The 18,150-nt window shown below is 31.7% G+C and overlaps 2 protein-coding genes and 1 long non-coding RNA gene across 3 annotated transcripts; all 3 read left to right on the forward strand.

Moving 5' to 3' along the window:
* The first annotated feature begins 3,231 nt into the window (after positions 1 to 3,231).
* LOC105111217 (zinc finger CCCH domain-containing protein 14-like) lies at positions 3,232 to 6,916 on the forward strand. Its single transcript, XM_011006527.1, has 4 exons — positions 3,232 to 3,559; positions 4,913 to 4,973; positions 5,999 to 6,803; positions 6,842 to 6,916. Exons 1-3 carry the CDS (start codon positions 3,484 to 3,486, stop codon positions 6,375 to 6,377), a joined length of 516 nt encoding a protein of 171 aa, XP_011004829.1. The 5' UTR covers positions 3,232 to 3,483; the 3' UTR covers positions 6,378 to 6,803; positions 6,842 to 6,916.
* A 3,963-nt stretch (positions 6,917 to 10,879) lies between these two features.
* LOC105111221 (omega-6 fatty acid desaturase, endoplasmic reticulum isozyme 2-like) lies at positions 10,880 to 15,076 on the forward strand. Its single transcript, XM_011006529.1, has 2 exons — positions 10,880 to 10,989; positions 13,710 to 15,076. The coding sequence occupies exon 2, from the start codon at positions 13,721 to 13,723 to the stop codon at positions 14,882 to 14,884; it is 1,164 nt and encodes a 387-aa protein (XP_011004831.1). The 5' UTR covers positions 10,880 to 10,989; positions 13,710 to 13,720; the 3' UTR covers positions 14,885 to 15,076.
* Positions 15,077 to 16,054: 978 nt separating this feature from the next.
* Positions 16,055 to 18,150, forward strand: LOC105111220 (uncharacterized). The gene is made up of 3 exons (XR_839581.1): positions 16,055 to 16,206; positions 17,440 to 17,549; positions 18,049 to 18,150. It is a non-coding gene; the product is annotated as an uncharacterized LOC105111220 (long non-coding RNA).

An 18,150-nucleotide genomic window follows, 5' to 3' on the forward strand; every position in this document is an offset into this window, starting at 1 on the left:
CAACTTGAAGGTTGCTTAGTTCCTGAACAAAAAAATAAAGTCATTATATTGCTTAAAGCAAGCTTCTAAATACTGGCATGAGAAATTTGATGGAGTTGTTTTGAGTGATGGTTTTTCTTCAGTTAGAATGGATAAATATATGCATACTAAGTCTATTGATAATTACTATGTGATCATTAGTTTATATATAGATAATATGTCTATATAGATGATATGCTTATTTTTTGTACTAACATGAATGTTATGCATATCACAAAACATTTCTTAAACTAGTGTAATATTAGGTATTAAAATTATAAAGAGAGACAATGATATAATACTAACACAAGAACATTATGTAGAGTAACTTTTTAAGAAGTTTGGTCACTTTAATATGACACTTGTGAGTGTTGCTTATAATGCTAATACTTAATTAAAGAAACATAAAGGTAAAGTTGTTTGCTTAGCTCGAGCATGCTCAAATTATTAGAAGTCCGATACCTTTATTTAACTTCACTTGACTTAACATAGTATATGTTATGTGTAGATTACGCAAATATACACAAAATTTCAATCATAAGCATTAAGCAATAACAGTTTAACTGATAAAATATTTGAAAGGTACCATGGACTATGATATTTTATATAGTGGATTTCTTGCTCTATTAGAATGATATATCGATGCTAACTAAATTTCATATTCAAATGAGATTTAATCCATTAGTGACTATATTTTTATTCATGGTGGTGATGCAGTGTCTTAAAAATCATTCAAACAAAGTTTAAGGGCTCAATTTATCATGAAGTTAAAATTTATAGCTTTAGAATTAGTAGGAAATGAAGCTGATTGGTTGGTTGCGGAATTTTTTAACTAAAATTCCATTAAGAGTATAGCCGACACATTATATAGCAATGCATTATGATTGCCAAATAACAATAGCCACTATTAAGAATAAATCCTTCAATGGTAAAAATCAACATATTCAATTAAGACATAATGTTATAAAACAGCTGCTAAAAGATGGAATTAGTTCAATTGATTATGTGAAGTAACAAATAAATGTGGTCGATCCTCTGACTAAACTAGTTGGTAGAAAATTGATATTAAAAATATCAATAGGAATAAGACTAATGTTATAAAGAAATCAAAATGATGGTAACTCAACATATGTGATTAGACATCCCATGAATTAGATTCATATAAGTAATAACAAAGTCATTTGTTGTCTATAGCACTATAAAACAAGTCATTTTCTATCATGTGAGGATAATACTAGTTTGTAATTAAAGAGATCGTGAACTAAAAAGTTTTTAATAAATTTTATATTTTTTATAAATAGTATTCAAGTTGCAATGAATACTTGATGAAAATACTTATATGAATGTGGAGTAGAACCATTTTTATTAGATACTAGAATTACTTATATGAGTGTGGAGTGAGACCATTTCTATTAGATACTAGCAAATCTCTATAGCGCTCATAAATAACTAGGCACTATCATAACTTATTAAAGTAAGATTGAGTCAAACAACAAGAAATTATAGAGGTATAATTTGATTGGTAAAATATCTAACTTATAATAAGAATTTTTTATTCATAGAAGTTAAAAAATAATTATATACATTAAATCTCATTCTTTCCATAATTTGATTTATAATCCAAAAAATACTAGAATAGATAGAAATCCAACAAGTATATTCTTATTAAAAAAAAATCTCTTGAAATATATGAGGGATTGTTGTAAAAATAAAATTTAAGAGATTATTTCAAAATATTTTTATTTTACATTGAAAAAATATAATTTTTTTATCATGAACATAGAATATATGTATTAATAGGTTTCTAATTCCACATTATAAAAATAAAATATTTTAATATTTATATAATAAACTTTAATATAAATTAATAACTAACAAAGATAAGATGATAGATTTACCCATGTAATGTTAGCTCATACGAAAAACAATCTTTAATTATTTAGTTACATGTAAAACAACGCTTATATTTTTTAAATTTTTTATCTTCAATGATAATTTATTTTGGGCCTTTAAACTAACATTGCAGTTTTTTAAATTCTTGAAATTAATTTTAGCAGGTACATATATTTCATAAACGCTATTTAACATTTCTAACAATTATTTTTTGAAAAACTGTTGTCACGACAACCCATTTCAAAACAACACCTTAATTCTATCATTTAACTGTCGTAGACTTTAATTCTCATATTTATTTATTTTTGTGCTGTTGTGGGCTACAAGCCTATACATATACCTGCATTTTTAGAGACAAAAAAAACAAAACACCACCTGACTTGAAACACTTAAAACTTGTTGGATTTTCTTTTTGTTGTTTTCCTTCTTCTTGTTTATGCATCTCTCCTTCTGAGGAAGAACCTGTTAAATCCGGGGATAGTCTTATGTGGGTAAATATCCTCAAGGATGGATCTGTGCACGCTTGAGGGAGGTTTGTTTTTTTCCCTGAAATGAACAAATTATGCAGTCAGCCCTAGAAACTGAAGGGAATAAAAGAGATGCGTGACCTCTTAAATCAACAGGCGATCCTGGCAGAGGCCTGTCCTCGTTTGCTGCAGACATTGTAACAACCTTCTTAAATTTCATTGGTGCTGAAGAAATGCTCTGGAAAAATGGTTGCCTTGATGAGATGCGAGAGTAGCTCATAAGCCCAGTCCAAGATGCCTCTCCATGTTCAGTACTGAAACCAGCTGCACTTGACATAAATACTATTCGAGAAGAAGATACGCAAGGCCTGATCATCGCCATGTTTGTTGCAGGAGTTGCAGCTGTAGCCATTTTGTGCAGTTAAATCTCAGAATAGTATCTGCAAGATTGCAAAGATCATATGCATTCAAAGCAGAAACATGGCAAGGCCGTATATTGGAACATAAACCTGTTCATGTACCCTCCCAAAAGTAATTTCTAACTCGCAAAGGAGAAAAATTAGAAAGATCAAAAACATTATACAATAATGCGATGAAGTTATCCACATCAACTATAGCAAGTTCTTCCAAGAATTTGCAGAAGAAGTTGAAATCTACCTTGTACTACTAATTCATAGTCCTAAAGTTCACTGCGGTACTATTGCTTGAGCAAAAAAGAAGGGTGTTTTATATAATTCATCATTCTACAAATACAAAAAGCGACACATTAGCTATGTCATGTCTAATATAAAAAATCTTTACCATACTTTTAAAACAAACTGATAAATTGTAATAAAACTATTAATAATGTAGAGAGATCCAAATGAATAGGATATAATTATCGATGGATAATCTTCACCCTTGACAGCAGAGCTGTCAGTGCTTCTCACCCTCCACTTCTCCATCTCTCTTTGCGACCCCTATCAGCTTAACCTGCTCCCCTAGAAAGAAACCCTCCTCCAGGGTCACGGTTTTGGCTTCTGTTCTTTATTCTGTTACCAGATTCAGTTCTTTCCATTCTTTATTCCATCGCGATTGTTTTTATTTGCATCCAGGATTTAAATCGATGATGGATAGAAGAAAGAGAGGGAGGCCTGACTTCAAAACTAATGGCTTTGGTGGATTGAAGAAATCTAAGCAAGGTCATCTATTTCTCTTAGTCTCAAGATTTAGCCAGTTAATTTCTTCAACTGGTATCTGGGCTTTTCATGTTGTTTGGTTTTCTTTTGGTGTTTTACTGATTTGTTTATGCTTTAAGTATGTTTTTTACTTTTTGTGGATTTATGCGTCTTGGCTTTTAAGAATTTGTTAGCTTGCACGGTGTTCTAAGGGAGAATTTAGCCTCAAGTGTTCTTTGTGTGTCTGTTTGGTTTCTAAGGCTAAATTCTTAATCATTTGCGTGTTTTAAAATTGGGGTCAATGCCAATAATGAAGCTTTTATTCCGTGGAAAGATTGGTTGATTGTTGTCTTTACTGTTTTGTTCTTTTTGTTTTTTTTTTAACATAATTTATGCTTCTGTATTGCTGTTAGAATGTTTAAATTATGTTGTTCTGGGGGTTAGCCGGTTAGGCTTTTTTTTTACGTTGGTTGTAGTTGTCATTTTGCCTGCTTGTATTGTCAAACCTTTGCTGCTGTTTCACTGGTAGGACTGTAGAGTCAGGAATTACCCGCACCAGCTTTGATTGTGGTTATGATTTTCTTGCTTATCCCACTTCTTCTGCTGCTGCTGCTTGAATATTGGCATAATAGTTTCAGAAACTACTTCACTGGTTGGTGTCCTTGAGAAATCCAATTTTTAAACTGTCGTTGAACATGCAAAATCTTAGCCTGGAGAAACTTTATCTGTGTTACAAGTTATACTTAAAGCACCGATAATGTAGCATTCATATATAGGGTGAAAAGGCAGCAAATAAAACACTTAAAACCATACAAACACTCAAATTAAATTATCCCCCAAGCTCAAGAACTGTTACTCATCGTCAAAGGATTGTCCTTTGTTTGAGTAACATATTTTATAGAATTAACCCAAGCATCCTTCAATGGCTTTGAGAGAGATTTCTGGTTTCTCCTCTAGACATAACTAACATCAAACAGCCTCAAGTATAAATGCATTTGACCAAACAAAAATCAAATCATCTCCCAGCATTTAACTCCACCTCAATTAAACATGCCCTGAACTAAGTGAAAATCTCAACAAAACAAAAACACCCATAAACTTCATTGGAGACTTCAGTTCATTTGTGAAGTACAAAAACAGGGTTACCACATGAGTGGATGCTAGATAATGGTGAGAAAAATTTGCTGGAATGTACTTGTCAATGTACATCTATATTACGCACCAAACATTCTATATTAGTTAGACAATTTTATTCTAAAAAACTTAGGTGTTTTGTAGCGAGTCCTACTGGTATTAAACTTGGGAATATTTTAGAATAAGTAGATTAAGAATCTGGAGAAATTTTAACTGAGAACTAGTAATTAATGTTTGTAACAGAAATGGACCCCTTATCAACTGTTGTAGGAAGCAAATTGAAGCCATGCACCAAGTTTTTCAGGTTCAAATTTTCTCACCTAAATAAGTATCTTGAATTTCATCTTTCATCTTTTAATATTTAAAAGTTACTGTAATTTTTTCCCCACAATTTGAGTTGTGTGCTGTGCTAATGAAGTGGGTATTCTAGCTGTTATACAGTTACTTAGTCATAACTGTGCTTTGTTCAAACAAAGTTTATTAATGGAATTTCATTGTAGACTTTGTTTTACTTATGAACTACAAAAAAAGATAATTGCTTGCTGGAAAACAGTTGATGCAAGACTCTCTTTTTTCTGGATATTGATTTTATTTTTATACCCGAGGAATGTCCGCTGGCTTTCCTTGTTACTTTAACAACGATAACATTTAATGTTATTTTTTCCATTTAAAGTTTATTGGTTCTGGATTGAACACAACTTCCTATTAAATAAATTAGATTATGTTGAAGTAAGTTAAACTTTCAGTATGGTGTCAAAAATTTAGAATAATGGATTTGCTGGCACAGGCTTGTATTACTGTAGCAGCAAGTTCAATTATCTAGAATTGTATCAATTTGTGAGTGCCATATTGTCATCCATGTCACTGAAGTTTATGCTATGCTATCTTCTAATCTGTGATGAAGGTATTCCAGTTTGGAGACTCGTTGACTTAGTTTAACATCACTTCAGCTGTGTTCCTTATTTCTGGTCCTAAAAGAATTTTGATTCAGTATTTCATTTTTCTAGGTGGTAGCCTATTCTGTTTTGATTCCCAATATTTGGAGATGATGTTATACAGAATTCATCATGTGAATCTGCATTTTTATCAAAGTCAATTGCTTTGTGGTTATCATGTGCAGTGATAGTTAGAAGAATAAGATTGTAGTTGAGCATTTCATTCTTTTTTAATTGAATGGTAGTTGTAGGGGTAGTTGTAGGCCTTAATTATTTGATTAGTATTCAGCTGCTAGATGTACTTTTGGACTTTTAAGCAGTATCATTTATCTGCACATGGTGGATTGACTTACTGAACCTTTTTTTCTTTTTTTGGTTATGCTTTGGATCGCTGCACTGCTGGCTGTCCATTTGGTGAGAGCTGCCACTTTCTCCACCATGTTCCTGGTGGCTACAATGCTGTGGCCCAGATGATGAATCTGGGACCTACTGTCACCCCACCATCCAGAAGTATGGCGGCCCCACTGCCAGTCCCTAATGGCTTTGCTTCGTCTGCTGTTAAAGGCCGGCTATGTAACAAATACAGTAGTGCTGAAGGTTGCAAATTTGGTGATAAAAGTCATTTTGCGCATGGTGAGTGGGAACTTGGCAGGGATTTTGCTCCATCCCACAACAATCCACGTGCTGCTGGAGGTGTTCCAGGACATTTGGGTGGTCGTGTGCTGCTTTGTGGTTATCATGTGCAGTTGATAGTTAGAAGAATAAGATTGTAGTTGAGCATTTGAATCTTTTTTAATTGAATAATAGTTGGAGGCTTTACTTGTATTCAGCTGCTAGATGTACTTTTGGACTTTTAAGCAGTATCATTTATTTGCGGATTGACTTGCTGAACCTTTTTTTTTTTTTTTGGTTATGCTTTGGATCGCTGCACCTGGCTGTCCATCCGATGAGAGCTGCCACTTTCTCCACCATGTTCCTGGTGGCTACAATGCTGTGACCCAGATGATGAATCTGGGACCTACTGTCAACCAACAATCCATAAGTATGGCGGCCCCACTGCCAGTCCCTCATGGCTCTACTTCGTCTGCTATTAAAGGCCGGCTTGTCCATGCCGTCCATAGTTCCATGTTCCATGTTCCGAGTAGATAATAGTAGCTTTGCCTAATTTGCTGGAAACCCTTGAATTTTAAACTTCTGTAGTCTATTATAATACTTTAATAATTTCTATTGCGAATAATTCTATTATAATACTTTAATAATTTCTATTGCGAAGTACGATCCTATGTTTCAGAAGCCAAAGCCTTTTTAGAATGATGTCACGGCGTTCTCTGCATAAATCATTACCTTGTGCAAGATTTTCTGTATCTGTGCAGTTTCTATTATGATTTAGAGAACCATTGTTGTAAAACCTGGCCAGCTTGGTGGCTTGTCCTGGGCAACCTGAGGTTTTGGACATGTTTTATATAGAAAAACTAGAGTTTCCAGATAAACTAGAGTGAGATTTATTTATTTTTTTTTTGATAAATATCTTAAAATTTTATTTAAAAATTTCAACTTTTGGATTAAGATAATTTTTTAATATGATATTAAAATCTTGATGATTAAACGATCATACGTTTGAATATTATTATTTTTATTTATTTGATAAGATCACGAGTTTGAATATTATTATTTTTATTTATTTGATAAAAATTAAGTACAAACTAAATTCATAACTTGTATAACTTTCAAGCTCAAAGAATTTTTACTCAAGGTATTTTAAAATTAAGAATTTTTGTCTGTGTATTTTAAAATTATTTTTTAAATCTTGCTTAAGTTATTACACTATTATGATGATTTTTTAAGGTATTTGCTGAGTCTCTTTTCTTAGTAAGTTCCATGGCACCTTGTGTCATCCCCTATGCATCTGGAGTTTCTGGTCCCTTTGGATTCTTTGATCGCAGATCTCACAGATATATCACAAGCATACAGATATTATCTTTGCATTAGATATGATACTAAGAAGAAGAAGAAGAAGAAGAAGTGAAATTAATACGCAAAGAACAAAGAGTAGTAGCTGGTGTATTAAGAACGATATCGGAATAAGAAAGAAAACCCATGAATTAAATTGAAGAAGAAGAACAAGCAGTGAAATGAAATTAATACACAAAGCACAAAGAGCAGTACCCTGCACAACCAAACACCCTTATGTCAGTTGCCTTAAATGAGGTTACCAATTCTATCATAAAAAAATCACAAAATAATTTGAAAAACTAAGTAACAGAAAAGGAGAAATAAAATGAATTAACAAATAAACAAACCAAATATTTAATGAAAAATACCCAAAATTTAGCATACATCAATTCACCTAAAACAAACCCCATACAAAAATCGTTGTTGCATAAAATTGAATAAAAATAAATTATAACATCCAATATTTTTTTATTTGATATTTAATTCAATTGTTTTTTTAAATTTTTTTTTAAAATTAATGATTTATTGGATCATTTTGATATTAGAACAAGAAGATTTACGATTTTATTATCTTATACAAGGATAAATTTATTTTGTTTGTTGTTCATGTGAAAAGGATGATGGGATTCTTTTATATTATATCTATTTTTTAAAATTATTATTTTATATGAATATATTTAACTAATAATATTTTTCTCTTAGACTGTGTTTTTTGAACTCAAACCAAAATAAATGAAGTTTTTTATTTTTGTAGAAATACACATTTCCAAATAATAATAGTACAAAATGAGTATAGTAGCTCATGAATAGTAAAGTTTGGAAGTTTGAAGTATATTGGATTTTTTTAAAAAAAATTCTTGTTTTTTTTAAGTTATTAAGTTTCTTTTTTTAATTTACTTATTAGTTTGTTTTCAAGAAACATAATATGAGATATGATGACAATCCTTAGACTCATCCAATATAGATGAGGATTTGTATTTGATCTAAAGTGTTAACTATTAGATATTTATTATTGGATATTTATAATCAAATTTTAGCATTTATTCTCTAGAATTTTAGATAATTTTAAATTAATAAGTTGAAGCTTGAATGACCAATTTGGTTGTTAAGATAGAACATCTTAGTACTGAGATGGCTGAATTTCAATGATTGTACATGGAACCAAAAATTATACATGAATCATTCATGTGCTCCCTCTTATCACCTTTTAGTCTCGAAAATTATTTTTAAAACCAACATATTAAAATAAGTTAAAAATATATAAAAAATTAATTAAAAATAAAAAAATTAATTAAAAAAAACACTTTTATAATATAAAATATGGTTACACAGTTAGAGATAGCCGAAGGGGCATGAATAAAACACTTAATTAATGGCATCCATTCCAAAGGAACAATTATTGGGGTCCAGGAAACAAGATGGAAGCTTCTGTACCAAACTCAAATAGTTCGAGTATAGTATATATGGATTTTAATAATTTATCAAATATCTTTATCTATTTTAAGTAGGAAAGGTATTTTTTTTTCTGTTATTTCACTCTTTAAATAGTGACGTCATTAATGACATCTCATTTGAAAATAATTACGAACTTCTTTTTTTTTTTTCTCCAGAGATGAGATTCTTCAGTTGGTTTTGTTAAAGAATCTTATAACAAACTAATTTCCTGTTTTAGATTAAACAACACAGTAATGAATCATCAAACAGAATTAATCTACAGCACACCAACACACCAGAAAAGGTGAGCAGCCAAACAGGCTCTTAATTCCAATACTTACCATCTCACGTGCGATCACGAATCTCAACCATATATTGTAAATTAGTTAAACTAAGAGGGACAATTCCGTGAATATAGTCAGCAGATATTTTAACATCACGAATCTCAACTATATACCGTTGAGAGGAGCGGTTAAGATTGATGCCACGTCATCGCATGATGGGATGCAGGTCTGGCAAAGCAGCGCACGCGACCAAAATTCCACTGACAAGGCGCCACGTGAAAAAGCATTTAAGATACATAAATTAAGAGCGTCTTTAAGAGTTTGGTTAGTGTTATTTTTAAAATGTTTTTTTATTTAAAAAAATATATTAATAATATTTTTTTAATTTTTTAAAATTATTTTTAAAATCAATATATTAAAATAATTTAAAATATTAAAAATATAGTAACTCAAAGTAAAATAAAAATTTAAAACTTTTTAAAAGTTTTTTTAAAATCACAATATCAAATACACTCTCGTATATATCAATTTGAATGTGTGAGGATTACATAAGCAATGATGATCTGTTTTAAAATTACAATATCAAATACACTCTCGTATACATGATAGTTATGATATCAATTTGGATGTGTGAGGATTACATAAGCAATGATGATATAAAATATTTTTTATTTAAAGATATATAAAAATTATATTTTTATTTTAAAATATTATTTTTAATATTATTGTATCAAAATAATATAAAAATAAAAATATTTATTTAAATAAAAAAATAAATTTTAAAATAAAAAAACTATTTACACCAAGTTTCTAAACACATCTTAAAATAACAAAAAAAAATCAACAAATTTTCTCTAAATTATCATTAACTGGGAGTTTAAAAAAATATGTTTTAAAAATTAATTTTTTATATTTTTAAATAGTTTTAATTTGTTAATATTAAAAATTATCTTTTTAAAATAAAAATTATTATTTCATTATATTTTTTTAAAAATTATTTTAAACTACAGCCGTCATTTTATTTTAAAAATATCTATAATATAGTTCCCGCTTTATACTTTTTATAAAGCGTTTTTATAAAGTAACCTGATTTTTTTTATTTGCAAAGTTGATATAAAAAACTCTTAATACCCATTTTATTTTATAAAAAACTATACATAATAAAACACACATAGGTAAACTATCTTTTGGTATATATACTTTCTTATTTTATAAAAAACTCTATTGTAAAGGCAAAAAATTCAAGCCATCTATTGAGAGTGAAATTGTATTTTAATAACCCAAGTACAAAAAAAAAATAAAAAAATTGAACCTTTTCTTGCATCTATCAACTCTCAAGAAAACGACATTAATCTAAATTTAGTCGAAATTAACAAGGAAACGTAGACATCAATCATCATTCAAGAAAATTACAATAGTTTGTAATTTGGAAGCGATCTGAAATATAAATAGAGTTGAGGGACCGATTTGTAGTTAGGCTAGTCGAAATTACCAAGGAAATTTCTAAACGGCAAGTTGGAATATGTGGGGCCCAAGTGCAAGAGCGAATGAAGGAGGAAGGGAGCGGTCGCGATATTGCTTAAAATACTGGCCTCTACCCCTCCTGCCTTTGCTCAAGGGCCGGCTACGTCTGTTATAGAAATAGAGAGGATTTTGGGAAAAGGAGAGGCGAGGCTTCAAGAGAAGGAGAGTTACTCCCTTTCTCCCTTATCAGGTAATTATACATTTCCTCTCCTCTTTAGCTCTCTGCTCTGTTTCAATCACCAACCTGCATTTTTGTATTTGATTCCTTTGCGGGTTTTGCTCGCGAATGTTTGTTTTCTTCTCTCCTGGGTCTTATATATTTCAGATCCAGGTAAAACGATGATCTTTTCTCTGATGTTTCTGGTATTATATTCGAGTTAATTACAGTATTATTTTGTAAGAGATTGGTTTTTGGTTAGATCTGCGTGTGCGGTATTGTGTTGTGTTTTTTCTCCAGAGGTTGGTTTCTGCTTAATTCTCTCAATTTGCCGGGGCTGCTGCTTTCTTTCTTTTGTTCTTTTTTTAATTAATTGAAAATGGCATCTTTGAAAGCTATTTTTTTTTTGTTTTGTTTTTAACGACCTCTGTACTGAGCAACTTGTCTGGTTGTTGTTTTTTAATACTTTGTCAAATTAAATATATAAAAGCTTGGTAGACTCTGGTCAAATAAAGAAGATCTCTAACGGTGTTGGTGAATCTTTTAATATTGACGGTGCGGTGTGGGTGGGTGGTTCTTCTTCGGTGGGGGGTAAGGAGGTTGGCCTTAGATTTCGATTATAGCTGTTTTCGTAGGTTTCTTTGGCCTTGTTGTTTGAAGAAAAAATATCTCCCTTGCCGCCGCTCTGCTTGTGAATAATTGGCTGGGGGAAAATAAAGAAACCAACTTCGATTATCTTGGAATAAAAACTATAATCTCAAAGTCCATTTTATAGCCTTGATGGAGAGGCGAGATTGACAAATTAGCAAAACTGAGTTCTTTTTTTTTTTTTTATTTTTTTGATTTTTATATTTATATATCGCTTTTACATGTAGCTGATGAAATTAAATTTAAAAAATAAAAAATATATTATTTTAATATATTTTTAAATTAAAAAATCCCAGACATGTAAATAGAGGAAAAAAAGATAGAGAAATTTGATATAAAAATTCATGGAAATATATAGCTGTTTGGAATTGAAATTGTGTTTATTTTTTAAATTGTTTTTTATTTAGAAATATTTCAAAATGTTATTTTTATTTTTAAATTTTTATTTTTGATATTAACCTATCAAAATATTTAAAAATATTAATTTAAAATAAAAATATAAAAAAATTAAATTTTTAAAAAATATAAAAATAAACATGCCAATAATAATATTCAATTACCTCTAGGTTTGGAAAATTTGGACAATGAACAGGTAAACAGTATGTTAGGATCCCAGTATGAGACCCGCAAGGGCAAAAGAGTAAAAAGAATGTCAGTACGTAGGCGGCGGATGGTCAGCATCATTTCTTCAATATTTCAATGATTCATGATGTCCCTCTTTCATGTACCTCTTATGATAGTCGGCCGTTCAGGTGTGTGGGGGGTTATGACAATCTTTATTGATTTTTTTTTTAAAATTAGTTCATAAAATTAGAGATATTGACAGGAGTATATTTAAACAAAAAATACATTAAATAGCACTGTTTATAAATTAAAAAAATGATATTTATAAATCCTTGCTATTTAATATAATAATAGAGAGGGGAGGGAGATAAAAAATCTTAGAGAAATTTTAAATCTTTGATTACTATGATTTGAGTATTAATAATATCAAGAAATGTTACCATAATCATTAAGAAATTTAAAAAATATCGGATGGTTCACTTGTTTTTTTACAGGAAGTGTGATAAGTTTCATGATTTTTTTATGATATTTTTTAATGGTATTGATGGTGTTGCAATTAGGATTTTGGTAATTTTTAGTGTTTTTTTTCCTTTTCATTTAATATTTTTAATTTATTGGATGTTGATATTCTGAATAGCGACAAGTTATAAATATTGTAATTTTTTAATTGGGACTTGATTGAATGGGTCATTTTATCAAATTTTTTTATTTTTTTATTTCAGCGTTAAAAATATCCTTATTGTTTTCAGTTGACTTTTAATCCTTATTGTTTTCAGTTGACTTTTTAATTTTGTGGGTGCCATTTTTAAAAAGTAGATTGCAATAGTTATTTCATCAAAGAAAGAAGAAAAATAAAAATATCATTTTTTTATTTTAGTAAAAATATTTTTAACATTTATAATTTTTTTTTTAAGTGTCATGTCCCTATGTTTTGGTAAAAGTTTAACACGGATTCGAAATACCTTTTGGTGATCGAGGTCCTCATTTATGTCTGACGTACTCCTTTCTTCCTCCTATCACTCCTTTTGTCACCCCCCACCTACCTCATAAAAAAAGAGGTGTCTTGCTGGCCTAGCCATGGGACTCCATATCCCACTAGCCACAAGTGGCATAGGCATCTGATGCCTTCTAAAGTGCTCAAGGGCACCTACCTCACGTCTTTGGTCCTCTTCCACGTTTCCTCTTACGCGATTTCTGTCCATATTGTAGGGAGTTTGTTTATTGATTGACGCCCGATACACTGGGGAGGTCGTCATTCGACTTATAAGCTTTCTAGGCCAAGTGTGGATATGTGTATATGTCAGGACAACACGGCCTTTATTTTATAACCACAAAAGGGAAATATCATGGTCTTTTTCTAGCATAAACTCGTAATGCATGCAAGCTTTGTGGTTGTCCAATACTAGCGGGCCTGTCGATGATTTGACCGAATGTAGCAGCCGAACATTAATGCCAGTAGTTGTCCATAAATAATCTTTGATATAAGGCGCCTAAACCTTCAGCATAGGGAAAACTAATACTTGTAGTCTCATTCTTTTCAGGTCTTGAAACAATGGGTGCTGGTGGTAGAATGTCTGTTCCTCCTTCCTCTGCTAAGGTGGAATCTGATGTTTTGAAGCGAGCTCCTGACTCGAAGCCGCCATTTACTCTTGGCCAGATCAAGAAAGCCATCCCACCTCATTGTTTCCAGCGTTCTGTTCTTCGCTCATTCTCTTACGTTGCTCATGACCTGATCATTGCTTCTCTCTTCTATTATGTTGCGACCAATTACTTCCACCTCCTTCCTCACCCTCTCTCCTATGTGGCCTGGCCCATTTATTGGGCTGTTCAGGGATGTGTCCTCACCGGCGTTTGGGTTATAGCTCATGAGTGTGGTCATCATGCCTTTAGCGACTATCAATTGCTTGATGACATCGTTGGCCTTGTCCTCCATTCTTGTCTCCTCGTCCCCTATTTTTCATGGAAACATAGCCATCGTCGCCATCATTCCAACACAGGCTCTCTGGATAGGGATGAAGTGTTTGTCCCCAAGAAGAAATCTGGTATCCGTTGGTACTCCAAATACCTTAACAACCCACTAGGTCGTTTCCTCACCATTACAATCACTCTTACTCTTGGCTGGCCTCTTTACCTTGCATTCAATGTTTCAGGCAGGCCTTATGATAGGTTTGCTTGCCACTACGATCCATATGGCCCTATCTACAATGATCGTGAGCGTGTGGAGATATTTATATCTGATGCTGGTATTCTTGCTGTCACTTATGGGCTCTACCGCCTTGCAGTCGCAAAGGGACTTGGTTGGGTTCTTTGTGTCTATGGAGGGCCATTACTTGTGGTGAATGCATTCCTTGTTCTGATCACATATCTGCAGCATACCCATCCTTCATTGCCGCATTACGATTCATCTGAGTGGGACTGGTTAAAAGGGGCTCTAGCAACTGTTGATAGAGATTATGGAATCTTGAACAAGGTCTTCCATAACATAACAGACACTCATGTAGCTCACCATTTGTTCTCAATGATGCCACACTACCATGCTATGGAGGCCACGAAGGTAATCAAACCAATTTTGGGAGATTACTACCAATATGACGGAACTCCAATCTATAAGGCAACGTGGAGGGAGACCAAGGAGTGCATTTATGTACATCCAGACGAAGACGACGATAAACAGAAGAACAAAGGCGTCTTTTGGTACAGAAATAAATTGGATTGAAGATGTCATCATGAATGTATCGGGGAGGGGAGGTTTCTGTTTGTTGCTGCTAGGGATTATAGCCTTCCTGTCTTGTTGACTTGGAGTTTGTTTCAGTTGTTTTTGTCGAACCTTAATCTAAGTTGTGCTCCTTTTTTGAATAATCCTAAGCATCAAGGTCCAGCATGCATTAGCATGGGACACTCAAGAGGATGCTCCTATTTCCCCAAAGCTGGTGGAGTGCATATACAGTTTCAACATTTGTTACATACAGGTGTGAAAAATATGAAGTATTCAAATTGGGTATATCCTTAATTTATAAAATACATGATCTTTCCCGGTCACCTGCAAGGCTGCAACATCGGCATTGACAGTTTTGTTCAACAGAAGTGCTGAATACAAACAATTGAGATCTTATTTTTCAAGATATATCCTTAATTGTGCTTGTTTCCACCTCTTCATTTGGGTTTCATACTGGAATTGTGCTAGAGCTGTTCAGTTGGGTTGTGCTAGAGTTGTTTGATTGGACTTCAGATAATTAAAAAGGTTGGTATGGAGTTGTATATTTAAGTGAAGCTTTTATAACTCATGGCAGGATTTTTGAATTTCTTTTTGGTTGGGAAAAATTCCGATAGGGTCTGTCCTGTTAAGTTAGTAGAGAAACCTTGTTCCATGAACAAGGATCTCACTTGATTACTGCTCTCAATTCTTTATTTCTAGAAGAGATGATACTGTAGGAACATGCATGGCCTAAATTATGATATAAATTGTTGCAGCTCATTTTTTTTTTCATTTGAGAAGCGGCCCAAACAGTTAAAATTTAAATTTATTTTATTTTTTTAGATTGTTTTAATATTTTAATGTAAAAAATAAATTTGTTCAAAAAATATTTTAAATATTTTTTTTAATATTTTAAGAAATAATTAATCAAACTCTATCTTCATATTTTGTAGTATTTCACTAGTCTTATATATTTTTTCTATAGTTATAAAATCCAGACCGGTTTGATAGGTCAATTCCGGTTTGATAGATCAATTCGAGAATCAAACTAATTTGAATATTTTAAAAAACTAATAAATATAGAAAATCAGTCGGACCCAATTAACCCAACAGGTCGACTTGGGCAAACTTGGGTGAGACCCGACCTATATATACATCTAATCTTTACTCACAGTAAAAGTCGTTCGAGCAGAAGAACATTTAACTCTGCCTTAATTTTTGTTCGAGCAGAAAAAGAAATATCATGATTGAGGTGAATATTTATCACTGGTGAATCAATCCAAAAGCACCACTGGTGAATCGATCCCATCCAGCTTCTACAAGCGGAGAATATGGTGATTGAGGTGAATATTTCTCTTTCTCCATCCAGATCTCCCTTGTCCATTGGGTTAGTAATAATATAGTGATGGTTTTATTGTTGGCTTTTCTGGTTTAGTTTGCTGTTAAGAGAACATTGCTGCTATAGTAATTTCCAAGCCTTTACTCCATTAATTATAAGCAAACTACTTTGTAAACACAGAATCTTTGATATACGTTATTGCTATTTTTGCCCCTTGTTACTTTGATTCTATCTGACATTTGGAAAAACAAATCATTTTTTTTTCATCCAGCAAATTCTTAAAAGAGAGAAAAATGTCAAATTTCATTGCAAAGTGAAATTAGTAACATCGACTATATTTACACATTTGTTGTATCCTGAGCATTGTGATGTGAAAGATACACAATTGCTTTTCTTTTCAGCATAAAGATTTATCACTTCCTTCCCGTGATTTGTAAACATTGATAGGGAAACTCCTTTGGGATCTTAAGAAACTAAAAGAAAAAATATACAGGTCAAAGAAATTAACTAGAACAACAAAGTTTGCATTACCATTTTGGCTATCATTTTCTTCTTTTGATGGCATGGGGAGATTCAAATATACAGTATTACCAGAGCAGAGGCTTAAGCCCTTCATCATAAGACTAATATCTCATTAGCCTTCAGTATTTTACCATTACTAGAAAGAGAACCAGTATAAGTTTATTATTTTTCTCTTAATAGTTTAGTTCAATCTTTATATTTATCCTTGGATTAATTTGATATTGTTTTACTAGTTGGTTCTTGAGTGGTGGATGATTATTAGTTCAATTTGATTAATTAAAGTCAATTTTACTATTTTGATTACAGACTTAGATTCTTAGTATAATTTATGTTGGTGCTTAGTTATTTAAAATTGATTTGGTTTCCTTAAAATGTCTTCTCCAACATGGTAGCACTTTAAGTAGTAATTATTTAACTCCTCGTTCATATGAAACTTCAATTTCCATATCAACATTAAGTCGTATAAAAGAAAAAATAGATTTGATATGGGGTCATCGAAGAGAAGCTCCTTAACTTAGTGTGGGATGTAAGAAAACCAAATTAGTATGCTTGTATTGTGCCAAAATTTTTACAGGTAGAGGCATTAATCAATTCAAGCAATATTTAGCTGGAGCGAAAGGACAAGTGGAACAATGTCACAAATGTCCTTCAGATATTTGTCATAAAAAAAACTAGAGAAATGAAAGCAGATTTCAATGTGCCAAAACTTTTGCAGGTAGAGGTATTAATCTATTTAAGCAACATTTAGCTGGAGCGAAAAGACAAGTGGAACAATGTCGCAAATGTCCTCCAGATATTTGTCATCAAATGCTTTTGAATCTTCAGGTGAATGTTGAAAAGAAAAGAAAAACTAGAGAAATGAAAGCAGATTTCAACCCATATAGTGCTGAATAAAGAAAGCATGAAGAGAGGATGATTAAACAATTAGAAGATAATAATAAAAGTAAAGACGATAATGATGATGAAACCGATGGTAAAAAGCAAATGTTACCACCAAAGGTTACTGATAAAAGAAAGAGTAAAATCACTAATGTTGGTAAACAATTAACTAAAAGTTGTGGAAAACAGAAATAAAATCCAACATGAGGGGCATATTTTATTCCAAGAACAACTCATGGTGCTCAAAAGTCTCTCCAAAGTTATTAGAAAAAGAAAGAAGTTATTGAACGATGTAATCTTGCTATAGCAAAATGGATGATTGATGCATTTGTGCCATTCAATACTGCTAACTCTATTTATTATCTATATGTTATAGATGGTATAACAACCATGAGTCTTGGTTATAAAGGACTAAATTTTCATGCTCTTTGTGTTTATTACCTAGCAAAGAAGGTTGATGAATTGAAGATTTTTGTTGAAATTTTCAAGAAATTTGGAAGAAGACTGGTTGCACATTGATGGCTGATGGATGGACAGATCAAAAAAG

This window comes from Populus euphratica, unplaced genomic scaffold, assembly GCF_000495115.2.
Source record: "Populus euphratica unplaced genomic scaffold, PopEup_1.0 scaffold285.1, whole genome shotgun sequence".
NCBI classification, from domain to species: Eukaryota; Viridiplantae; Streptophyta; class Magnoliopsida; order Malpighiales; family Salicaceae; genus Populus; species Populus euphratica.